Source organism: Bufo bufo, chromosome 5, assembly GCF_905171765.1.
Source record: "Bufo bufo chromosome 5, aBufBuf1.1, whole genome shotgun sequence".
Taxonomy (NCBI): Eukaryota; Metazoa; Chordata; class Amphibia; order Anura; family Bufonidae; genus Bufo; species Bufo bufo.
Window position 1 is genome coordinate 22504667 of NC_053393.1, and position 23622 is coordinate 22528288.

General features: G+C 43.4%; 1 protein-coding gene across 8 annotated transcripts in view; it reads left to right on the forward strand.

Moving 5' to 3' along the window:
* The window catches only part of TSNARE1 (t-SNARE domain containing 1), a 235351-nt gene that overhangs the window by 123591 nt on the left and 88138 nt on the right, over positions 1-23622 (forward strand). For 5 of the 8 annotated variants that reach the window (XM_040432062.1, XM_040432065.1, XM_040432063.1 and 2 more), the window contains 2 exons: positions 9791-10238; positions 10624-11471. The exons of 2 other annotated variants lie outside the window; for them this stretch is intronic. In XM_040432062.1, coding sequence (XP_040287996.1) covers positions 9791-10238; positions 10624-11186 — 1011 coding nt within the window. In that variant the 3' untranslated portion in view covers positions 11187-11471. Of the gene's footprint in view, positions 1-9790; positions 10239-10623; positions 11472-23622 lie in introns of those variants that run through there. One more of the 8 variants, XM_040432069.1, reaches the window with a different exon arrangement.

Consider the following 23622-nt stretch of genomic DNA (forward strand, 5'->3'; position numbering starts at 1 on the left):
GGGCTTAATAGGTAGGTCCTCCCCTCATGATGTTCTGGACAACCCACAACAACCTCACGCGCCCGTACACTGTATACGCTGGCTGCGGCTCCCCTGAAACGTCAAATTACTGGCAGGAATAAGAGGGCAAGAAAGCCCGATGCGGATCCCTCTTTCTTCTCTGAGGGGTTTTCTTGCCCTCCTCTCCTTACCCTGATGGTGAGTCTAGTGGAGACGTCTGCCCCTGGCTGTGCGGGTATCAGCCCCAGCTCACGTTTTACTCGCCACACATTTCATTCTGAGCACAGAACCTGATTTTATTTTGTTGTAAACAAAAACAGGTGAGAATTATTTTAAAAAAATGTATTCCATCACGGTGAAACGATCTTCAGAATCCGGTTACCTGTGAGTAGAGCTTCTCTAAGTTGTGTAGGGAACACGACACTTGCCAGCACAGGCGGAGGACACTATTTTTGTCCCGATCCCTGACATTATTATTTTATTTATTTTTTTGCTGCAGTTTTAAAAATTTGTTGGAGTTGTCACAACTTTCCGTCTTGTATCTCGTCACAGCACTTCTGGACAAGGCACCTTCCTTAGACAATATAAAGGCTTTGAGGCATCTTGACTCTCGTCTGTTAAACAAGATGGAAAAATCCAGCCTGTCAGACCCCTCGGGATAAGCGGTGCCAAATGAAGCCCGGGAGCCGATTATCTCTCAACTTCCATAGCCAGATTTATAATGGAAAGTTCTTTCTAATAGGATTGTTTTTTATTTATTTTATTTCTTCACCACTTAAGATCTCTGATCACTGTCAGCGAATGAGAAAAGCCTTGAACATAACGGGACAAAAAATGTGTACAGAACTAATGCTTCTCACAGCTGAGGGTTTGTTACAGATATTTCCAGCCTTAAAGGGTATCTGTCAGCAGATTTGTACCTATGACACCGGCTGACCTGTTACATGTGCGCTCGGCAGCTGAAGGCGTCTGTGTTGGTCCCATGTTCCTATGTGCTCGCATTGCTGAGAAATATGATGTTTTATTATATGCAAATGAGCCTCTAGGAGCAACGGGGGCGTTGCCATTGCAGAGAGAGCTGAGCCCATTCTCATTTGCATATACTAAAACTTCATATTTCTCAGCAATGCGGGCACATATGAACACGGGACCAACACAGATGTCTTCAGCCGCCAAGTGCACATGTAACAGGTCAGCCAGTGTCATAGGTACAAAACTGCTGACAGATGCCCTTTAACAATCCTCTGTGAGTGCAATGCAAGAGCAGAGACCTTTCTCCTGTTGGGAAAGGCTTGTTACTATGTATCCATTTGGATTCCAGGATGTTTAATCATGTAAACTGGATACATTTGTGACTTATTAAAGGGATATCCCCACTTTATAGACATGTATGGCATATCCACAAGATACAGAACCCACACCAACCTCCAGAATGAGGAATATTCTGACCCCTGTCCTGCCTCGTGACACAGCGGCCTCATCCAGGCAGGTGGAGGAGAAGTGGCCGTGCATTTCGGTGGCTCTCCCCGGTCTCTTCTGTCAGAGTCCAGGAGGTGTGTTTGACTGCTTCTGTGGCTCCTGTGGAAGTGAATGTAGTGGACCACCTCTCCATTCTCCACTTCAGTGTGGCGGCCAGCAGCTTCCCGGATGGTGGGACTCCCATCCTCTCGACCAGGGATCAGCAACCTCCGGCACTCCAGCTGTTCAGAAACTACAAATACCCGAATTCACTTCTATGGGAGTTAGAAGAACAGCCAAGCATGCTGGGAGTTGTAGTTTCACAGCAGCCGGAGTGCCGAAGGTGGCTGGTCCTATAGGTGACGCCAATTTTTTATCAGATATTCGTTATATCCTGTGGATAGTCCATAAATATCTAAGAAGAGCATGTCCATTTAAGTCTTTATTGGCTTTCTGCTTCAGAATGTTAACAAGGATGTCGCTGACGGCAAGCAGAGATCTTGAAACTAGTGCGGAACCAAGCCAAAAATGGTATTGAAAAGTTTTCAGAACTTTCTATAAAACTCTGGACATGCCGGATGTAGATGAGCTGGTCCGGTTCTTCTGGTATAGTGACTGCAGATGTTCCGGGTCCTGGTTGAAACAATCGGATCGTCTGCATAGAAAGTAATTAAAATTCATTAACATGCAGAGAACCCGGTGTCCGTGCAATTATCATATGTTGGCGTTAAGTGGCATAGCGGGGGAGATGAAAGGAGCCGACCTAGAAGTCTGCACTTTGTAAATTATACATAAGGTCTCCTCGGGAGACGCCGCCATCTGCTTCTTCCAGTGATACTGCCTGGAAAGGTCACTCGTTTGAAGTCCTTGTCACTTTTTGTTTATTTTACCTGTCAGCGTATTAAGGTCCTGATATTTCCACGGCCAGAAATTCTTTGCTTGTGCATATTTTTTTATGGGGCGCAAAAACGTAATACTTGGGAGAAGCAGTAAATCTAGCGCACGGCCATTCATGAGCCTATTGTTTCATTAACCTATGACCTATTCTGGTCACATCCAAAGCTGCATTCAAGAATTCTGAGCTTCCATCAGCCCCTGCTGGTTCAGCGTCTGTGATAATACAGCCAATAAGCACTGGCCACTGATTTGATGACGGCTCTGTCTGCCCACAAGTCAGAGATCAGGTGGTCATGACTTGGGGGACCTTGCTATGGAGCCGGCTTACTGCACTCGGAGGGCTCAGCTAAGCGGTTAGGAGCCTGTCAGCAGCACAGTGCTGACTGATTCCAAATAGCAACAGGCAGAATCTTGAATACTGCTCTGGAGTATGAGACATGAAGAAGTGACAGTGATCCCATATGTTGATGGGTAATTCTAAGCGTGGGGCAAATGTGTCAGGACGCCACCGTTTTAGGTTACGTTTACCACCAAACAGTGACTTGGAAGAAGATGATTCCCCCTTAAGATCCCCATGGTCCGTATAGGTCTCCAGTTTCCTTCAGAAGTTACATATGGAGACTGCAGCCAATTATAATCTGAGTGGTTTCAGCAGGGTGGTCGTAGAGATGTCCGGGGGTCTTATTCTGAATAAAATTTCTGGGTGGTATTTTTACTTTAAATAAAGAGCACCAATCAGAAGGAACAATTGAGGAATACCAGGTAAACTGTCTGATAGGGTCGATACTGCTGATAAAATTAATACCTGCCTTGTCGAAATCGGTTGTGGCATTTCCAGAAGAGAAAAAAAAAAACTGTGTTCTTTATGCAGGTGAGGGTTAGAGAGGCAGCCGTCCAGTAGGTGGCACTAGAGAGGCAGCCGTCCAGTAGGTGGCACTAGAGAGGCAGCCGTCCAGTAGGTGGCACTAGAGAGGCAGCCGTCCAGTAGGTGGCACTAGAGAGGCAGCCCGTCCAGTAGGTGGCACTAGAGAGGCAGCCGTCTAGTAGGTGGCACTAGAGAGGCAGCTGTCCAGTAGGTGGCACTAGAGAGGCAGCCGTCTAGTAGGTGGCACTAGAGAGGCAGCCCGTCCAGTGGGCGGCACTAGAGAGGCAGCCCGTCCAGTGGGCGGCACTAGAGAGGCAGCCCGTCCAGTGGGCGGCACTAGAGTGGCAGCCCGTCCAGTGGGCGGCACTAGAGAGGCAGCCCGTCCAGTGGGCGGCACTAGAGAGGCAGCCCGTCCAGTGGGCGGCACTAGAGAGGCAGCCCGTCCAGTGGGCGGCACTAGAGTGGCAGCCCGTCCAGTGGGCGGCACTAGAGAGGCAGCCCGTCCAGTGGGCGGCACTAGAGAGGCAGCCCGTCCAGTGGGCGGCACTAGAGTGGCAGCCCGTCCAGTGGGCGGCACTAGAGTGGCAGCCCGTCCAGTGGGCGGCACTAGAGAGGCAGCCCGTCCAGTGGGCGGCACTAGAGAGGCAGCCCGTCCAGTGGGCGGCACTAGAGAGGCAGCCCGTCCAGTGGGCGGCACTAGAGAGGCAGCCCGTCCAGTGGGCGGCACTAGAGAGGCAGCCCGTCCAGTGGGCGGCACTAGAGAGGCAGCCGTCCAGTAGGTGGCACTAGAGAGGCAGCCCGTCCAGTAGGTGGCACTAGAGAGGCAGCCGTCTAGTAGGTGGCACTAGAGAGGCAGCTGTCCAGTAGGTGGCACTAGAGAGGCAGCTGTCCAGTAGGTGGCACTAGAGAGGCAGCCGTCTAGTAGGTGGCACTAGAGAGGCAGCCCGTCCAGTGGGTGGCACTAGAGAGGCAGCCGTCTAGTAGGTGGCACTAGAGAGGCAGCCCGTCCAGTAGGTGGCACAAGAGAGGCAGCCGTCCAGTAGGTGGCACTAGAGAGGCAGCCCGTCCAGTAGGTGGCACTAGAGAGGCAGCCCGTCCAGTAGGTGGCACTAGAGAGGCAGCCCGTCCAGTGGGCGGCACTAGAGTGGCAGCCCGTCCAGTGGGCGGCACTAGAGAGGCAGCCCGTCCAGTGGGCGGCACTAGAGAGGCAGCCCGTCCAGTGGGCGGCACTAGAGTGGCAGCCCGTCCAGTGGGCGGCACTAGAGTGGCAGCCCGTCCAGTGGGCGGCACTAGAGTGGCAGCCCGTCCAGTGGGCGGCACTAGAGAGGCAGCCCGTCCTTTCTTCCCTCCTAGATGAGAGGTGCGCGGTGCTGCTGACATCTAATCTGTTGATGAAGCCTTACAAATGCATCTCCCTCATTGCCAACAAAATCCAGTATCTGTAATAAATCATCAAAGTTTTTATTTATTTTATTATTTTAATTTGTGCTACATGGAAACTGTCACCAAGCAGTCTAGCCGTCACCAAGCACAGCGCCGCCACTTGGTGTACAGAGTACCATAAAGCATGGAGCAGTGTTAGGGGGCCTTCACACAGTGCGGATTACACACGATTTTTATTTTTCTCAGTACCAGCAAAGCGTGTGAGTAGACAGATCTTGCGCAGACTTTGCTCTTTTCTAAGGTGCAGAAATTCACCTGCTGTGTGGAATTTGAAATCTGCAGCATGTCAGATGTTGATTTGTTTTTCTTGTGCCAAGAATTGCACAAACACAGAATAAATAGTGCAGATTTGAGTGCTTTTTTTCTTTGCATTTTGGGTCCGTTTTTCTGCACGCCCATCTGCACCATGTGCAGCCACTTACAGTTCTGTGCACAGCTACTGGGGGAAGACCAATTGACCAGTGAGGATTCCGGCAGTCAGACCCAAAGCGATGGCGTGTCCTAGTTATACTCCTGTAGGGTATGAAAACACTGGGCGGTTTCGCTGCTGATCTTCCATCTGGAATCTGCAGGCAGAAAGTCTATAACGTGTAGCAGCAACATGGATGAGATTTTACCAGATCTCATGCATATTATGTGGAAAAAATCCCTGCAAAATCGGCATATAAAATGACTTGAGGTGAGGATTTCCAATCGGCTGCATGTCAATCTGTGTTTTAGATTTCACGCTTTGTAATGCATGGTGTGAAATCTGCAGCAAAATCCATGACAAATCCACACACAAGGATTTTACCGCAGACCGTTCACATCTATCCCTGTCCCCATTGGGGCTCACAATCTAAATTCCGAATTAGCCTATCTGTTTTTAAAGTGTGGGAGGAAACCCGTGCAAACATAAGGAGATGTCAGATGTTGTCCTTGGTTGGAGTTGAATCCAGGACTCCGTGCTGAATGTGCTGTCCATAGATCGGGTTAAACGAAAGACGCATGAGTATGGTGACGCGGGGTGCACAGGTTCAGTCTAGCATGGACTGGATGACTGGATCTACAGATGTGTATGCTGCCTCTTTCTCAGACCAGTATGGTGCTTAGGCTACAGTCATATAAGAGTTGTCTGGCTTTGCAGACTCCAGTGGCTTTAATGGATTCACTGGGACTAGACATACACTTTAAAGTAAAGCTAGCCATACACTTTAGCCTGATGTTGAGGGAAATAAGCAGCTGTCGGATGCCTCTGGTGGCGACTAATCACCCTTGAAAATAAAGTGTTGGACTTTTTGAAATCTTCTTTTCACTGATATATACAGGTTGGGAAAAGTTGGGGCACCACCATTAGATGGTTCTTGGGTTAGGCGTCCATCTATTTTGTATGTCTTCCAGGGTTGTTTCCACAAAGGACTTGCTTCCTTCCGCAGGATAGAGGATTAGTGTCTGATTGTTGAAGGTCCGACCACTAGGACCTCATCATTCATGACAATGAAGGTCCAGGAGTCTCCTTGGTGTATGGAGCGGTAGTGCATATTCATGACCACTGCTCCGCTCACTCTCTGGCAGTCCCATAAAATTGAATGGTGCAGTGGTCGGTTCACATGGGACATTTGCTCTCGTGATCGATGGAGGTCCCTGCTGTTGGGCCCCCAGCAATTACACACTTATCACCAGTGGTTTAGATGGGAAAAGGTTATATCTAGATTTGTCATAGAGATATGGCAGGTGGCCATATTGGTGGAGGAGCCCTGCTCCTCACTAGAACTAAAGGGTTGTGATGATCGTACGAAAGCCATGCCCTATTGGCTTCACTCGGGGGATGCTGTTGGGCCATTACAGCTTCTGTTGAGAGCTTGGAAGAGCATCACAGTCCCTACAGTCTAGAGATTGGTGGAGGCCATTAATACTGTGTGACATAAGAGAAGATAGGAAGCCGACTGTATGAACTGGACAGTCTATATGGCACAGTAGAGTCTTGAAGCTGTAAGGGCTCTTTTACACAAGCGTGTGAGAGAGGGATCGTGCACTCTGGACTACAGAAGCGCACGGCATTATCATGATTGATAATATTGTGTGTGTGTGTGACCTTTCTGTAACGGATTCATACTGACATAAAGCTGTCAGTATAATTCTGTAGATACAAGTCACGCAGAGGCACACTGCATTATCAATCATGATAATGTGCGCTAGCTAAGTCTAGAACGCACGATCCCTCTCTCACATGGAGCATAATTCATGTGAAAGAGCCCTAATAGGCTGCAGTATTGGCTCATATCTGGCTTGGCAGATGCCTCCATGGATCAGCACCTCATGTGCTTCATATTCAGATCTACAGCACTTAATGAAGTGCTCACTAAATAATGCAACTGGAAGCTCCAGATATTCGTAGAAATTAACAGTCTCCGTAGTGCATTTTAATTGCTTTGGCCAAGATAGCTTTTAGTTCCGCAGTGCAGCCTTCCTTCATCATTTTTGTGGTTAAGTCTCTGCTTATGAAACACATAAGTCAACCCAATGAAAAGATGCTGTAAGCCGAGGGAAGCAGCCCGTAAAATAGAGTAGAACAATATCTAGGCCTTCAGGATGGTGAGTATTTTGTGTCATTTTTAACAGGTTACTTCATAAACTGGGAGCATGTCATAGTGTGATGGTGCAGGGAATGGCTTGTTTTTGCTTTTGGATACTTTAACTCTCTGGACAGATGTTTTTGGGGGCTCGACTGAAAATGGTTCAAGAATGTCTGGTAGCATGATCAACCCTATTAAACCAGGCATACTGCTTAGTAGGCCTCATCATGCTGATTAAAACTATTTCTTTCTTTTGTCTGTTAAACAGCTTCAGTGATACCTGCGTTTTTATTGCATATGCAAAGGAGCATGTTGTTGTAACACCTCTTTGCTCTGCACACTCCCCCCTCCCCTTGATTGACATCAGCATGCTGTGTCATAGCATGTGCATATCATATACACTACTTAATATACCCTTACCATAATAAAAAGAGTGGGTTTCTGTGCTATTACTGCTTTATACATGCACAATATATAATTATAAAGCCACCAGTGATATTAGCTTTCTAAGTATAGAAAAAAAAACATTATTCCTAATAGGATAAGGCTGTAGCCTGGAGGTAAGTGGTCTGTCTTGCATATAGAGATCCCAGGTTTGAATCCTTGTAGAGAATGTTTGATTTTCTTCGGTAGATATTATATTAGAATATATATATATATATATAATACTGGTTTATTTGTAATCATATATTGTGGCTGTGAATAAACTAGTAATATGTTTTAGCTTTCTAATTATAAAAAAATCACTATTTTCTATATACTAAGGCTGTAGCATTTTATTATGGGTTATATGAGGGAGAAAAAAAAAATTTAAGAAAAAAGATCTAGAAGTCTCTTCTAGGACTTGAACGTTGGATCTCTACATGCAAAGCTGACCACTTATCACCAGGCTATTGCCTTACCATATAGAGAAGAATGTTTTTTTCTATACTTAGAAAACTAATACATATTACCAATTTCTTTATAATCAAAAATTATCTATGAATAAAGCAGTGATATGTATATTAGTTTTCTAAGTATAGAAATCCACCCTTCTCATTATTGTAAGGCTATAGCACGCAGTATATATGATATGTATTTGCTGGAGTACAGCTCTGCCCTCTGCGTGCGGATGTCTGTTAATCAAGGGGAGAGGGTAGTGTGCAGAGCACAAGGGTGTTACAACAGCAGTGCTCCGAGGATTCAGCCCCATCCCTGGTGCTCTAACGTGTCCATTTGCATATGAATAAAAACAGCTGATTAACATACAGACAAAAGAAAGGTATCGTTCTAATCAGCATGATCAACCCTCCCAGGCGGTATACCTGGTTTAATAGGATTGATCATGCTGATAGAGGCTCTTTAATAAATATCAGGAAAATTCCACTAATCTGGCATCCAAAAGTCTGGTGTTCTCATGGACATATTTATGGAAGTGATTGCATCAGACTTATAGAATTTGAACCCTCAGGTGCTCGACATGGAGTCCTAAATTTGCTTTTTTCCCAGTTATTGTCTTTCCTTTTCCAAGCTGACCTGTAAAAGGAGCTTGTCACCAGGTTTTATCCTCGTAAACCTTTCCCACCATTTTGTCTGACATGAAAAGACTGTTCTAAAGTTACAGCTATTAGTCCCTCTAAGCGCCGCATACCTTACAGAACAAAGCCGATCACTCTGTGAGACTGGAACCAGCGCTTGTGCAGAACGACGATGATGCCTCTGCCCACACAAGGGAAAACGCACTGCGCATGCATCAGTTCTCTGCTGGAACGGCCAGTGGATGACATTGGAGGTGTCATCTATACCAGTCAACAGACCAGGGTCTGACTTACAGCCCCTAAACTTTCAACCGAACCCACCATTTTAGGTGTATGGGCACTTGTAGCGAAGATTCTTCAGGACACTTGGAAGGTCTGAATACGCTCAGCAGACACTTGAGCTCTCATTACCATGTGACGCGTGAGTTTCTCAAAGTTTGTTTTCAAAGTTATTCGGCTCTGCAAAGGACTAATAGCTTTAGAAAGCTTTTTTCATGTCAGACATGGTGGTCGGGCGGTTTATAGGCGTAAAAACTGGATAGAGGTTTCCTTTTAAGCTTAATCAATCATACGTCAGATCGTTAATGCAAACGGTCCCACCAGCAATGTGCTAGAACTAAACTGGCACCTTCAGCGCATATATTTTTGTAAAAATTTCAGTTTCTCAAAGGGACAAATTATTGGGTGTACTCGGCTGATGTCTAGTTTCAGCCAAGGATTCAATGTGACGGAGCACTTTTGTGTCAGTCTGCCATCAGCCAAAATTGTCCAAGATAGCTATTTTGGCCAAACCTTTTTCTTGGGTCTTTTTGCCTTCAGAGCCATATAACCGTAAAGATCTGACAGTCTAGCCTCCCCTTTTGCCGTGTATGCCATATTATGGGAATCTTGCCATGTTTCCTATTGAACTGAATTCTGTCGGCTCTCAAAAAGTTTTCTTCTGCTGCAGGTTATACGAGTGGTAAATTTTAAAACTATGTTGAAAGTTTTTGTGTTACTTCTTGGTTTTTGTGGTATGTAGTTTCAAACAGCCCTTATTGTTTCATTTTTACAAGAGGCGCAACTTTAGAATGGCCTGTGCACCCAGGAAGAGGAAAGAGAAATTTTCCCCTCTCGAACTCGAAATTTTGGTGGCCGAAGTAACCAAACATCACTCGAAACTCTACGGAAGTGAGAGAGTAAATCTGAGCCAACCAGCTAGAGAAAGGATCTGGTTAGAAATCGCCAAGAAAATTAATTCAGTGGCCCGATCTCCCAGAACCACTAGAGACTTGAGAAGGCGGTGGGATGACATGAAGAGACGGACTAAGGAGAAACTGGCAATCATAAAACGGTCGGTTGTGACTACAGGTGGTGTGACCAGGAACTGTAGCCCTTCGCTTCTACACAATGATACAAATAGTGATATTTATCCTGGATATGGAGGCGAAGATGATGAAGACGACCATGACGAAATCGATGTGGACGTTGACGCCCCACATATTGCTCTGGAGCTTCAGTCAGGTAAAAACGTCTGGAGCAACCAAAGCTCTTAGACTTATGGTTGGTGGCAAAGCGGTAGACCTTTTAATCGATGTTACCAGTCGTTTTGTAGTTTTTAAGCTTTTTTCTACATTGGCAGAGTTGTTGTATGGCTTGGCTATAACTAGTAGCCCTATGACAAAAGGAAAAATAATAAAATCAGTGCTTGAGTGTAGTGGTTGGGGTCAGTGATCAATGAGTAGTAGCTGGGGGTCATTCAAGTGTTGAGCTTCGTAATTTGTTAGTTACTTTTTTCTCTGTGGATACTAATTTTGCATTGGTCATGTTTTCGACACAGGTTTTTTTCTTTTCTTTTTTTACCGTTAGTAATTTCATTTATTTATTTTATTTTTTTTAATTCCCACAGATGAGGAGGAAAATGGCCCTGGTTGTACATGGGTACCCCTAAAAACAATAGAAATGGCTGTTTCAAATGAACCCGATATGTCTGATCATCCTGTGATCATTCAGACCTCTGCTTCTTCTCCATCTCCTCCATCCTCTCCTCAGCACCAGATGAAATCAACCTACATGAGGAGACTTTCTCAAGCCACTCCGCACATGCGCCGGAATCAAGAAGTCTCCGATTTTGAAAAACAGTTGATGGAGAGTCAGATACAACAGAACACGCTTTTATCGTCTTGGTATCAGCAACAAACATCCCTTATGGTCCAGCAAAACCTCATACTGGAGAACCTTGTAGAACAAAGCCGACGCTTGGCAGACAATGTGGAGTCTTTAAACCGGACCTTGGAAAAAATGGTGGATGGCAACCATTTGCACAGGGAGACGCTTCATTTTGTACAGGAACGTAAGCAAGGTCCTTCCACCACCCGACCAACTCCCCGAACAGCTAGTGGCGAGTCTGGTGGTCCCTCCGGAACGGAATCATACTCCGGTATGATCTTGAAAGTCGAAGAAGAACTGTAGAGTCGTTTTGTTTCTTTGGAAAAAGTTAACGACTTAAGAACAATTTCCGTATTCTTGGACAATTAAAGAAAAAAAAACTAAAAAAACTTTTTCCTCTTGCTAGATTAATAGCGGACAGATACTTTCCTTATACATTGCATACATAGAGCCATTTTTGTAGGTTGTGAGAAACATTGTGCATATTTTCTATCTGGATTTATCGGTTTGTGAGAAAATATTTTGTACGTGTTCTTTTTACTCCAAGATAATATTTTTCTTACATAAGTAAAACGAAAAAAAAAAAAAAGAAAAGATAAAAATTAAAAAATACCCCCCCGTACTTATCATGCTGAATAAGTAGTCCAACTGAATGACTGTAATGCATCATTTATGAGTAGCTAATATGAGGATTGTGTCAGAATCGCACTAGAAAACGGCATTACGGAACTGACGCTATTTCCTAGCAATACGACTTGCCTTACGAAGGCATATATATATATATATATATATATATATATGCAGAGTCTGTTTTTTTTTTTTCCAGATTATTATTATTTTTTTTAGCTTTTTTTTAGAAAAATATTACAATTTAAAAAACCAACCTTCAGCTGAATATTTTAAAATTTTTCACCCAAGTGCTGACTAGGGCACAATAATTTCCGCCTTGTCTACCTTGTCTTTATTTAGTGACCCATACGAGTCCGTGTCCTATTCTATTCCGTATCCCTCAAATATCTATGGTGCTGGAAGTTCAAGTTCATAGAACCCTGGGGGTCCATCTGGAATAAATGGACTCTTAAAGAACACACAGAACATTTTTATATACATATATATATATATTTTCTTTAATCTGCCATTTCCCCCTCTTCCTGCTCAAAAATGTCTTATTATGAGACAATTGGCTTCACCCGCCCCATTAAGGCCCACCACCTTAGGTAAGCCACACCTGCTCCATTACCTGTGAAAAACGGAAGCAATCATGAGATGAATCCTGTTGTTTGAATGATTTCTACTAGACTGTTTCTGAAACTTGTAGAAAATCTGACAAAACGTGTGGTCAAGTTCATCTAGGTTTACTGTTCCTTTAAACACCAGTACAATGTTGCCCGTATGAATTGACCGATTTCCCATTGAAGGCCTGGCGCTGAGCTTAACGTCATTCTATTTTTACGGTGTGCGGTATATAGACAAAAACGTTTGGCACTTTCCTACCGGGCAACATTCTGCAAGATACATTTACCTAGCAAAGCGTTGAGCTGAAAAGATGGCAAAGTGATTTTTTTTTCTTTTATACTTTTTTCCTTTGTAAGGATTACCCTATTATATAAATATAAACTATTTTCCTGGTAGTTTAGAATATGTATAAGGTACACGCAGTCTATTAATCCTAGTCACCCCCCTTTTTTTTCTTTTTTTTTAAATCATGCTGGAAAAGTGCATCACAATTATCCCTTTTTGTATATTTTTACTTTTTTACGTTTTGACCTGTTTAAATATTCTTTACATGAAGGTTACTCAGTTGCTCGGTGCAAACTGCCTCGTTGTGGAATGTCTTAGGACCTGTTACAAAAAGAGATGTAATGCAAATAATTCACGGTATCGGTGGCCAGGTTTGGCAGAACGGAAGGTTTGTTGATGTAGGAGGACTTTAAATTTTTTTAGATAAAGCAACATAAAAAACACCCTTCATGGTTCTGGGGTGCACAGGCCTTCTCTTAGTGACTGTACAACTGTCAATTTACAGTAAAAACTGTAAATTTCAAGCCAAGTATATACATGGCTTCCCCGAGCCAATAAGTCGAAAAACTTCTCCAGGAGTCTTAACACTTGCTACCAGCGTGAATGCAGTTGTGACTTTCCTAGTTATAAAAAAAATTAAAAAAAAAAATCTTTATGGTTCCTGTATATACAATACTCACTTTTCTGTCTTTTTTTACATTTTAGATTTTTGTCTTTATTTGTCTATTATTTGAGCTTTATTTTTTATTTCTTTTATTTTTTTTTTTGTGTGTGCTTTCGTTTTATTTCTCTCTCTCAAGTATTTAATCTTAATCCTTGTGTTACAAAAGTGCATATCAATGTCATTCTTTCCCATGATGCACTGGTGCAGTTTTTTTTTCCTGTTGGTTAATAAATACCGTATTTTTCGCCCTTGAAGACGCACCTTTTTTCTTTAGAAGGAAAATAAGAAAATATTTTTCATCAGACCTCAGCTAAGAACCCCAATGTAAATCAGACCTCAGATCAGACTCCCAATGTAAATCAGACCTCAGATCAGACTCCCAATGTAAATCAGACCTCAGATCAGACTCCCAATGTAAATCAGACCTCAGATCAGACTCCCAATGTAAATCAGACCTCAGATCAGACTCCCAATGTAAATCAGACCTCAGATCAGACTCCCAATGTAAATCAGACCTAAGATCAGACCCCCAATGTATATCAGACCTCATATCAGACCCCCAATGTTAGACTTCAGCTAAGACCCCCAATCAGATCTCAGATCAGACTCTCAATGTTAATTAGTGCTGAGCTCAGACCCCCAATGTTAATCAGACGTCATCTCAGACATCGAATCTGAATCAGACCTCAAATCAAAGCCCCAATGTTAATTAGACCTCAGCTCAGACCCCCAATCAGATCTCAGATTAGACTCTCAATGTTAATACTCAGTTCAGACCCCCAATGTTAAATAGACCTCAGATCAGACTCTCAATGTTAAAGGATAACTGTCACACTTAGACCCTAATTTCAATTTTCATATACAGTACAGACCAAAAGTTTGGACACACCTTCTCATTCAAAGAGTTTTCTTTATTTTCATGACTATGAAGGCATCAAAACTATGAATTAACACGTGGAATTATATACATAACAAACAAGTGTGAAACAACTGAAAATATGTCATATTCTAGGTTCTTCAAAGTAGCCACCTTTTGCTTTGATTACTGCTTTGCACACTCTTGGCATTCTCTTGATGAGCTTCAAGAGGTAGTCCCCTGAAATGGTCTTCCAACAGTCTTGAAGGAGTTCCCAGAGATGCTTAGCACTTGTTAGCCCTTTTGCCTTCACTCTGCGGTCCAGCTCACCCCAAACCATCTCGATTGGGTTCAGGTCCGGTGACTGTGGAGGCCAGGTCATCTGGCGCAGCACCCCATCACTCTCCTTCATGGTCAAATAGCCCTTACTTTCAAAGTTTTCCCATTTTTTCGGCTGACTGACTGACCTTCATTTCTTAAAGTAATGATGGCCACTCGTTTTTCTTTACTTAGCTGCTTTTTTCTTGCAATAATACAAATTCGAACAGTCTATTCAGTAGGACTATCAGCTGTGTATCCACCTGACTTCTCCTCAACGCCACTGATGGTCCCAACCCCATTTATAAGGCAAGAAATCCCACTTATTAAACCTGACAGGGCACACCTGTGAAGTGAAAACCATTTCAGGGGACTACCTCTTGAAGCTCATCAAGAGAATGCCAAGAGTGTGCAAAGCAGTAATCAAAGCAAAAGGTGGCTACTTTGAAGAACCTAGAATATGACATATTTTCAGTTGTTTCACACTTGTTTGTTATGTATATAATTCCACATGTGTTAATTCATAGTTTTGATGCCTTCATAGTCATGAAAATAAAGAAAACTCTTTGAATGAGAAGGTGTGTCCAAACTTTTGGTCTGTACTGTATGTAGTTACTAATAACATGATATTCCAGAATCAGTTACTATTAGACTGACTTACCCCATATTTAACCGCCTCACGTCCGCCCATAGGATATAAACGTCCTATGGGTGGACGTCTATTTCTGACAGCACGTTTTAAAACGTCCTGTCAGAAATAGCAGCTGCACGCTAATCGTGCAGCTGCTGATCGGATTGCCCGCTGTCAGTGACAGCAGGGCAACCCTAAGACAAGGCAGGGACAGTGCCCTGGTGTCCCTGCCTTCACGATCGCTGCAAACACAGCGCTCACCGAGCTGCAGAGCAGGAAGCGCTGTGCGCTTCCTGTTCCGGCCCGGCGGTCACATGTGACCGCCGTGACCGGAGAGTGCAGGAGCTGTGTGAGGTCTCTCAGAGACCTCGATCAGCCCTGCTGTGAGGCTGTACAGCGCAGGATTGCTGCTGTACAGCCTCTATAGGGGTGCATTTCCACTGTAACTGGGGCTACTATGTCAGCCCCAGTTACAGGAGAAATCAACAGTGTAAAAAAAAAAAAAAAGTGAAGTAAATGTCCCCCAGAGGTCTTGTATGACCTTATGGGGGACGAAAAGTGTAAAATAAAAAAAAAATAAAATAAAGGGTTGAAAAAATAAAATAAAAAAAAGTTTCACATGTAAAAAAAAAAAAAATCCCAAGTAAGGAATAAAAAAAAAAATTAAAAATAGAAAAAATAAAATAGACATATTTAGTATTGCCGCGTCCGTAAAAACCAGCTCTATAAAAATATCACATGACCTAACCCCTCGGGTGAACACCGTAAAAAAAAAAAAAAAAAACTGTGTCAAAACAAGCAATTTTTGTCACCTTGCATCACAAAAGGTGCAACACCAAGTGATCAAAAACGCGTATGTCCCACAAAATGGTACCAATAAAACCGTCCCCTCATCCCGCAAAAAATGAGCCCCTACATAAGAAAATCTCTCAAAAAATAAAAAAACTATAGCTCTCAGAACATGGACACATTAAAACATAATTTTTTGGTTTCAAAAATGCTATTATTGTGTAAAACTTTAATAAATGAGAAAAAGTATACATATTGGGTATCGCCACGTCCGTAACAATCTGCTCTATAAAAATGTCACTTGACTGAACCCCTCAGGTGAACGCTGTAAAAATAAATAAATAGAAACTGTGCTAAAACAACCAATTTTTTGGTCACCTTGCCCCATAAAGTGTTATAATGAATGATCAAAAAATCATATGTACCCAAAAATAGTACTAATAAAACTGGCACCTTATCCCCTAGTTTCCAAAATGGGGTCACTTCTTGGGAGTTTCTACTGTAAGGGTGCCTCAGGGGGCTTCAAATGGGACATGGCATCTAAAAACCATGTGGCGCTCCTTTTCTTCTGCGCCCTGCCGTGTGCCCATACAGCAGTTTACGACCACATGTGGGGTGTTTCTGTAAACCGCAGAATCTGGGTAATAAATATTGAGTTTTGTTTGGCTGTTAACCATCGATGTGTTAAAGAAAAAAATTGATTAAAATGAAAAATCTGCCAAAAAAGTGAAATTTAAAAATTTGATCTCCATTTTCCTTTAATTCTTGTGGAACGCCTAAAGGGTTAACAAAGTTTGTAAAATCGGTTTTGAATACCTTGAGGGGTGTAGTTTCTACAATGGGGTCATTTATGGGGGTATCCACTATGTAGGCCCCACAAAGTGACTTCAGACCTGAACTGGTCCTTATAAAGTGGGTTTTGGCAATTTTCTTAAAAATTTGAAGAATTGCTTTTAAACTTCTAAGCCTTCTAACGTCCTAAAAAAATAAAATGACATTTCCAAAATGATGCCAACATAAAGTAGACATATGGGGAATGTTAAATAATAAATATTTTATGAGGTATCACTTCCTGTTTTAAAAGCAGAGAAATTGAAATTTAAAAAATTGCGAATTTTTCAAATTTTTGGGTAAATTTGGGATTTTTTCATAAATAAAGGTGAAATATTTTGACTCAAATTTATGACTATCATGAAGTACAATGTGTCACGAGAAAACAATCTCTGAATGACTTGGATAAATAAAGGCGTTCCAAAGTTATTACCACATAAAGTGAGATATGTCAGTTTTGCAAAATTTGGCCTGGTCAGGAAGGGGGCAAAGGGCCCAGATGGGAAGTGGTTAATAAGATTCAGCCCTTAGCAACCAGTCTACATAAAACTGCAATTTCTCTATTCAGTTAAGATGGCCGCCACTGCCCTCACCCTGAGGCTAATCCCGCCTGCCCTCACTAGCCAGTAACAATAGCCCCCCAAAAGTGTCAGTAACCACCAGAGCCCTCCCCCCTAAAGGGTTAATCTCCTGCAGCACAAAGGGGTCCTCTTACCACATGTTGCTTTCATTTATACACTGAGCAGATGGCAGATCTCCCTTCCCTGGTCTGCGCTGCTCCAACTCTGCATTCTCCTGCTCTGCTGAGTGAGGGAGCGTCTGCCAAGCGCAGGGACAGGGAGAAGTGCACACAGCGCAGGCACTGTTATCAGCTGCTGGGGAGGACCTGGCTTTTATCATTTACTTACAGTCCCTGGCTGTCAGTAATGTGACCCTGCACGCTGCGTCCTCCGTCCTTCAACAAAGGACGGACCATGCCTAGCAACCCTATTTTAAGCACAGGTAAAAGTAGGCAGTACAGGGGACAAAAATGTGGAATTAAGGGGTAATTGAATACACAGTATAAAATAGGGCCACCAAGGTGATATTAATCACCACAATCCAATACTCCAAAAAAAAAAAAAAATATGACAGTTATACTTTAATTCATACTCAGATCAGACCCCAATGTTAATTAGTAACTTAGACCCCATATGTTAATCAAACCTCAGTACCGACCCCATATGTTAATCAGACCTCAGATCAGAGCTCAAATCTTAGTTAGACTCAGCTCAGACCTCGGATCAGACTCTCATTGTTAATTAGTACTCAGCTCAGACTCCCAATATTATTCAGACCTCAGATTAGACAAAAAAACCTCTCCTCTCCTGTTCCGGATGCAGCCGCCACTCGCAGATCCAGCACTCTTCCTGTTGTGCTGTGACCCAACGTCAGTGTGCGGCGCCAGCAGATCACCAGGGATTAGTGAGTACAGAGCCAGCACAGGGAGTGCTGTATTCACTGCTCCTTGGTCCTTCTGTACTAATAAGGGCTTCCATATTGAAAATACTCAATAGTATTCGCCCTATAAGACGCAGTGCCAAGAGTGCATCTTATAGGGTGAAAAATACGGTACTTTTTTGGGAGAGTGATTTTTGTTTCTTTTAGGGTTTTAACTTTTGTTGTATCTGAAAATTAAGGGCAAATTGAAAAAAAAAGTTTTCACTTTTCTTTTTTTTTATATCAATGAAAGTACATTTTACAGCTTGTTGGAACCTGCAATGTTTTGCTTTACATGACTTTTCTGTTTTTATACTGAGCTTTCTTCTCCGTTTGCTAATAGCGAACTTAATGATATACTGCATGAAGAGGTGTGTGGTACGCCTGAACCCCTCTCTCTATCCCTTTATCGGTTATAAGGGGCTTTAGATATTTAGTAATGATAAATCTATCATTTCGGCATTACTCTGTCTCCCAGGATATGTAAAGAAGAGGCACGATACTAACGTTGTACCATAAACCACTATGTAAGTATGTAGCCGTTTCACTGTATAGATGAGACAGGTGGCATCTTGTTAATAATTAATAAACCATTTAAAATATACCTCGCCTTCTACACCGTGTGTTTAACCTTTTCTCTTGAGATCACATATTTCAGAATGGATGTAACATTAATAGTTGCAATGAAAGGTTTATTTTTTTTAAACATTGGGTCGATTATAAACCTAAATTAATTTTTGGGTCCAAAGTTCATTGGAGATTCATTATATAATATATTTACATAGGGCCTGGAGCTCCATTGTTATGTTGCAGAGCTCAGACCCCTCTGCTTCATGGCCACATGACAATATTCTAGCTTCCTGCAGCCACCACTAGAGGGAGCTCACAACTCTAAAATCAGTGTTTCTTCTGTAGGCTCCACCTAGAGGTGGCTGCATGTCGCTAGGTTGTCATAATATAGCTCTGTTTTATCAGAGAAATTAAGTAAAAAAATATATTTAAAAAAAATCGGCAGCATAGAATTTGGGATGTAAAAATGAAGGATTATAACAGTTGGATTTCACTTTACAATAAAACAACTCTGCATATTCAACAGTTTCATTGGTCGCTCAATCTGCATTTTGTTAAAGGACATTTTATCAAATTGGAAAGCGGAGCACCCCAGCGCTACCAGAACGGGGTTGTAAAAGTGGAATTAAACTTTATTTTATTTATTTTTTTCTAATTCCGTAGACCCTAATCTTTTTAGCCTTTAAGGATCGGGGGGCATTCCTTATTGGTATGTAACTCAATATATTTGTGTCTATAGCTATGTAGCTCTCCTAGAAACTTGGTGCTGACATGTCCTACCCTGTCTACTATAACATAAAAATCCCCTGCTCCGTTCCTGGCCATTTTTCATTCCCCACCAGACCCGTAAGCAGCTCTGTCCCCTCCCGCCAGTCCCAGTAGTGATGTACTGTTCAAGCCGTTGTTACAACGGAGGCCTGTGATCGCGCACAGCGGTCACCGGACCAGAGGCGTCCAAGAATGGAGCCGCGGCAGGACAGTAGACAGGTGAGGGTTTTTGGTTTTTTCGTTTGTTTAGGGAGAGAAGGGAAGAACCCAGGGGTTGTTGGCTCCAAGGCTTGAGTCTGATTTATTTCTGCCTGGGCTCGACTTAAAGGGGTTGTGCCAAGTTTTAAAGTCACCCCTTACCCACAAAATAGGAATGTGTGTCTAATTGGCAGGATGCAGCCGAAAAATGATGCTCTTCTGTTCATATGAGGGGATGGAGGGTAGAGACCTACAACCTCTTGATCATGGAGGTTCTAGTGGATGGGGGGGACCTGCACGGGTCTGGCAGGTATCCAGTGCATTGGAAACATGTTTAAACCTTGGCCCCTTTAAGTGCTTCACTACCATCACCAATGATATCACAGCTTGTTCTCCTCACTGAGGCTCCACTCCAGTCACATTGTATTGTAAGAAGGCTTCCTTTAACAGGACGGCTGCACAGGTAAAACTGCCCATAGACACGACTATAACCAGCATGTCCGGCACTGCTTTTATCTGGAACAAATAAAGCATTGAATGGTTAAAATCAGAGAACAGATCTACACGCTATAGAAAATATATATTGTATATAGTAAAGTCTGAAGTTATTGGGTCTCGTAAACTGTACCCGAAATGCCCATGTTCACTTCACCTGTTACCAGCTTGTGGACCTCCTGATGCAGATGAGTATGGGGTAAGTAGAAAGATAGCACAGCCTGTTTACATAATTCTGGCCATACAGTCTTCAAGGGATCACAATACTTAAAGGGGTTGTCTGACTTCAGCAAATAGCATGCATCATGTAGAGAAAGGGAATACCAGTCACTTACTAATGTATTGTTATTATCCATATTGCTGCCTTTGCTGGCTGGATTTTTCCATCACATTATACACTTCTCGTTTCCATGGTTACGACCACCCTGCAATCCAGCAGATGTGGCCGTGCTTGCACACCGTAGGAAAAAGCACTAGCCTATCTGTGCTCCCACAGTCCCAGCCACCAGAGAGGTCTATGCTTCTTCCTATAGTGTGCAAGCACGGCCACCACTGATGGATCGCAGGGTGGTCGTAACCATGAAAACGAGCAGTGTATAATGTGATGGAAAAATCAATCCAGTCAGTAAAGGAGGCAATATGGAGAATCACAGTACACTAGTAAGCTCCTTGTATTAACTTTCTCTTCATGATGAATGCCACTTGCAAAAGTGAGACAACCCCTTTAAAGAGGTTATCCTGGGAAAGATAATGTTGACTTATCCTCAGGATAGGTCATCATTATCACATCAACAGGGGTTAAAGTACTGCCATCCCTGCCGATCAGCTGTTTCAGGGAGCCGGTGAGTGATGCAGGCTCCCGGCAGCTTTGCAAGCACAGCGCCACACATCGTATAGTGGCTGTGCTTGGTATTTCAAATCAGCCCCATTGACCTGGATGGGGCGGAGCTGTAACTAGGTCATGTGACCGATGTACAGCGATATCACTAGCCTAGGAAAGGGGCTGCGGCGCTCATGGCCTCGTCTAATGGCTGATTGGTGGGATCCTGGGTGTCACACCCCAGCAGATCTGATACTGAATAAATGTATTTTCCTGGGTAACCCCTTTAAATTGTACCTCCTGTGATTAATATATAAAACTCAAAGAATATATATCTTAGTATCTACATTCAAGTTTGATGCTTGATCACTTACATACTGCTCGCTCATTTCAATAATGGGCAGAGTAGGAAAAAACTTACTGCAAACCTTTACTCCCACCCTGCTAAGAGAGGCAAACTTGTAAGAAACCTCAATTACTGGAGCCCTTTACTTTCTGCTGAGTGAGCTACATAAATAGCATTGGTTGAATGTCATTACCCTCAAGCATCAGCAACCTCCAGCATTCCAGCTGTTGCAAAATGTATTGCCTCTCTTGTCTCTATTCGTAGACCACCCATACAAGTGAATGTAATGTGCTAATGTGTAATCTCCCAAAAACCGCAGTGCTGGAGGTTGCCAATCCATGCTTTACCCAAACAGGGGATGATAAGCTGTAGAGGAAATATGCTAGTTAGTAGGTTCCTGTGATTACAGCAGCATCAGCAAAGAGTCAAGAAAGTGTGTTAGAGTATACTAACTAGAAAGAAGTGGCAAATGCAATGCTAGCGAGCAGGCTTAGGGCTCATGCATACAACCGTTGTTCTTTTGTGGTCCGTTTTTCACGTGTCCGTTCTTCCGTATCTGAGTTTTTTCTCTCTCTGAATGATTTAAGTTTTTTTCCGTTCCGTTATTCCACAAAACATATCCGTATGGTTTCCGTATGCGATCTGTTTTTTGCGGATCGGAAACTTAAACAGTAACTTATTAATCACCAAACACATGAGCAATATGGGATGGGCAAAGCATTTCTACAGTATGGATCCGCAAAAAACGTATGTGTTCCGTGTGCGTTCTGTATTTTTTGTGGACCCATTGACTTGAATAGGGCCTCAGACTGTTATTTGCGGAGAATAATAGGAAATGCACAACTTTTTTGCGAAATGGAAATGGAATGCACACGGAGTACCTTACGTTGTTTTTGCGGACCCGTTGAAGTGAATGGTTCTGCATACGGTCCACAAAAATAACGTAAGCGGAAAGAAAATGTGTTTGTGTGCATGAGCCCTTATAGAAATAGTAAGTGTGACCCGGGCTGCTGCTCTGTTAAAGGGGTTATCCCATCTTAGACAATGGGGGCATATCGCAAGGATATGCCCCCATTGTCTGATAGGTGCGGGTCCCACCTCTGGGACCCGCACCTACAACGAGAACGGAGCCGGGGAGAGTTGTGGCTGGAGGACCCCGGGTTTACCAGGGTCCGTCCACCACCAGGCGCAGCTCCCCGCCTCTCCCATTGAAGTGAATATGAGCGCACCGCGCATGCGCGGCCACCGCTTCCATTCATTTTTATGGGGCCGACGGAAATAGCTCGCTCGGCTATTTTCGGCGGCTCCATAGAAATGAACGGAGGCCGGCTGCGCATGCGCGGTGCGCCCTCCTCCACTTTCTCCGCTCCGTTCTCCTTGTAGGTGCGGGTCCCAGCGGTGGGACCCGCACCTATCAGACAATGGAGGCATATCCTAGCGATATGCCCCCATTGTCTAAGATGGGATAACCCATTTAACTGGAAAATTCAAGTGTAAACCCCATTCATCTGTATGGTAAAGTCATGTAACATTTGATCTTGGCCTCATTTCTCTGAGATGTTAACGTTTATTTCATTCTTTTCCATAGTTATATTAATTAATCTTGGCTCCATGTTTATTTTATGCAAGCTTATTAAATGGTCACCATGCTTTCAATTTTTTTTGCATAAATCAACATTGCAGGTAAATATAAGAAACTTTATAATATATTGTATCAGAAAAAAGCCTTTTTTTTGCTCTAGCAGCTAACTTCTCCTAACCCCTCCTATTTCCATGGACTTCTATGGGCAGCATGTAATGTAATTCTTCAATGAGCTGACAACAGTCTTAGGGTCCATTCACACGTCTGTGGAGTGTTGCAGACCCGCAAATTGCGGATCCGCAACACACCCGGCTGGCACACCCTATAGAAATGCCTATTCTTGTCCGCAGCTGCGGACAAGAATAGGACATGTTCTATCTTTTGCGGAGCTGCGGACCGGAAGATCGGGGCCGCGCTCCGCAAATGCGGATGTGGACAGCACACTGTGTGCTGTCCGCATCCATTCCGTCCCCATAGAGAATGAATGGGTCCGCACCCGTTCTGAAAAATTGCGGAACGGATGCGGGCCCATTTGCGGATGTGTGAATGGACCCTTAAAGGGGATCTTTTAGCCCTAGTCTAATTAGGGTCTTACCTTACAGCGGCACCCACTGATGTCATCACATTGTATGCGCTCACAGCCAGGGAGAAGAGAACCGTTACTGTCTCCGCCTAGTATAACTAAGTCGACTAATTAAAATATAATGCGCCGAAATCAACAGGGACAACAGCGGACGAAAAAAGTGTGATGACATCAGTGGGGGCCGCCCTATGAGGTAAGACCCTAATAAGACTAGGGCTAAACAGATGAAAGGTCCTCTTTAAGACAGATTCAGCAGAGTTTAGGAGATTTAGTTTAGGAGGAGGAGAA